The 1,512-nt window shown below is 29.2% G+C and overlaps 1 protein-coding gene across 1 annotated transcript; it reads left to right on the forward strand.

Annotated features, from left to right (window-relative positions):
- Nucleotides 1-407: 407 nt before the first annotated feature.
- LOC112681491 lies at nucleotides 408-1,225 on the forward strand. Its single transcript, XM_025551744.1, has 3 exons — nucleotides 408-693; nucleotides 752-884; nucleotides 946-1,225. The coding sequence occupies exons 1-3, from the start codon at nucleotides 472-474 to the stop codon at nucleotides 1,182-1,184; spliced, it is 594 nt and encodes a 197-aa protein (XP_025407529.1). The 5' UTR covers nucleotides 408-471; the 3' UTR covers nucleotides 1,185-1,225.
- Nucleotides 1,226-1,512: the final 287 nt, after the last annotated feature.

Consider the following 1,512-nt stretch of genomic DNA (forward strand, 5'->3'; position numbering starts at 1 on the left):
CAAAAGCATCCATTTGCAATTTATGCAGATTTCGAATCAATACTTGAAAAACAAACTGATACCACTATTACAAGTAATACTAATATTATTCACCACCATGACGTCATGAGCTATTGCTATTTTGTTAAGCCTAATGATGATATACCTACATATTTATTGGAGGAATTTAATAAAGAGACGGACCCGGTTATATTTAGAGGAGATTCTAGTTTTGATAGAGGTGACGTTGCTAAAAAGTTTATAGAAAAAATAGTTAAAGTTGCTTTAAAAATTGAAAATATACTTAACTTAGATGCAACAAATCTGTATGTATTTTCTAATATAATTATGTTAATATATATTATAACTATACATTTGTTTACTATTTTTTTTAGTTACGGTTGGGCAATGAGTAAGGCAATGCCTAAAGATGAATTTTTATGGTATGAAGGTGATCTTAATACTGAAAATATTTTAAATATTTTAGATGTTATGAATGAAACATCTGAGGTGGGGTGGGCGTTAGAAGTTGATGTTACATATCCTCAATCATTACATGATGATTACAATGATTTACCGTATCTACCTGAGAGGATAATCCCACCTGGATCAAAAATCAAAAAACTTGTCGCTAATTTACATTCGAAAAGGAATTATGTTATACATTACATGGCTTTGAAGCAGGCTCTGAAAGCGGGGTTGATTTTAGAAAAGGTAACAATTGTATTTATTAGTATTAAAATTATATTTAATTACATTTTTTTTTATGTAGGTGCATAGAATTTTAAAATTCAACCAATCACCGTGGCTCGCAAAATATATTGAATTGAATACGAATATGAGAAAGAATGCATTAAATAACTTCGAGAGAGATTTTTTTAAATTAATGAACAATGTAGTATTCGGTATGAGAAAATTTTTTAAGCTCTTATTTTCTTGAATATTTTTAAACTCTTAAAATTATAGGAAAAACAATGGAAAACGTCAGAAACAGAATGAAGATGCAACTTGTTTCTGATGAAAAAAAATGTGCCAAATTAATTAATCGAAATACGTTTAAGGATATTACAATATATAACAATAAATTAGCAGCAATACATTTGAACATGGATGTATTACAATTTGATAAGCCGATATATGTAGGGTTTTCGATTTTAGATTTATCAAAAACATTAATTTATGATTTCCATTATAACTATGGTTGAAAACTATGGTTCAAACATTCAACTGATGTATACGGATACTGGTGCGTATCATATATCGACGGTTACAGGGAAAAAGGGCGTAAACGACATTTTGAACGAAAATGAGTTAATAGAATTTTGGCGTAAACGCCACGATTCTTTATCGATAGAGCCAATGATTGTATCGATACGATTTTTTTACGAATAACTATCGATGTTTAAATATTTAGCGTAACCGCCATTCGTTATCAGGTGCGTAGTTTTTATTGGGCGTAAACGACTTTTATTAGGCGTAAACGACTATTAAATAATATAATATGATGTTGTAAACGACATTTTGTTGCTAACA

Source organism: Sipha flava, unplaced genomic scaffold (genome assembly GCF_003268045.1).
Source record: "Sipha flava isolate LNK unplaced genomic scaffold, YSA_version1 19203_pilon_pilon, whole genome shotgun sequence".
NCBI classification, from domain to species: Eukaryota; Metazoa; Arthropoda; class Insecta; order Hemiptera; family Aphididae; genus Sipha; species Sipha flava.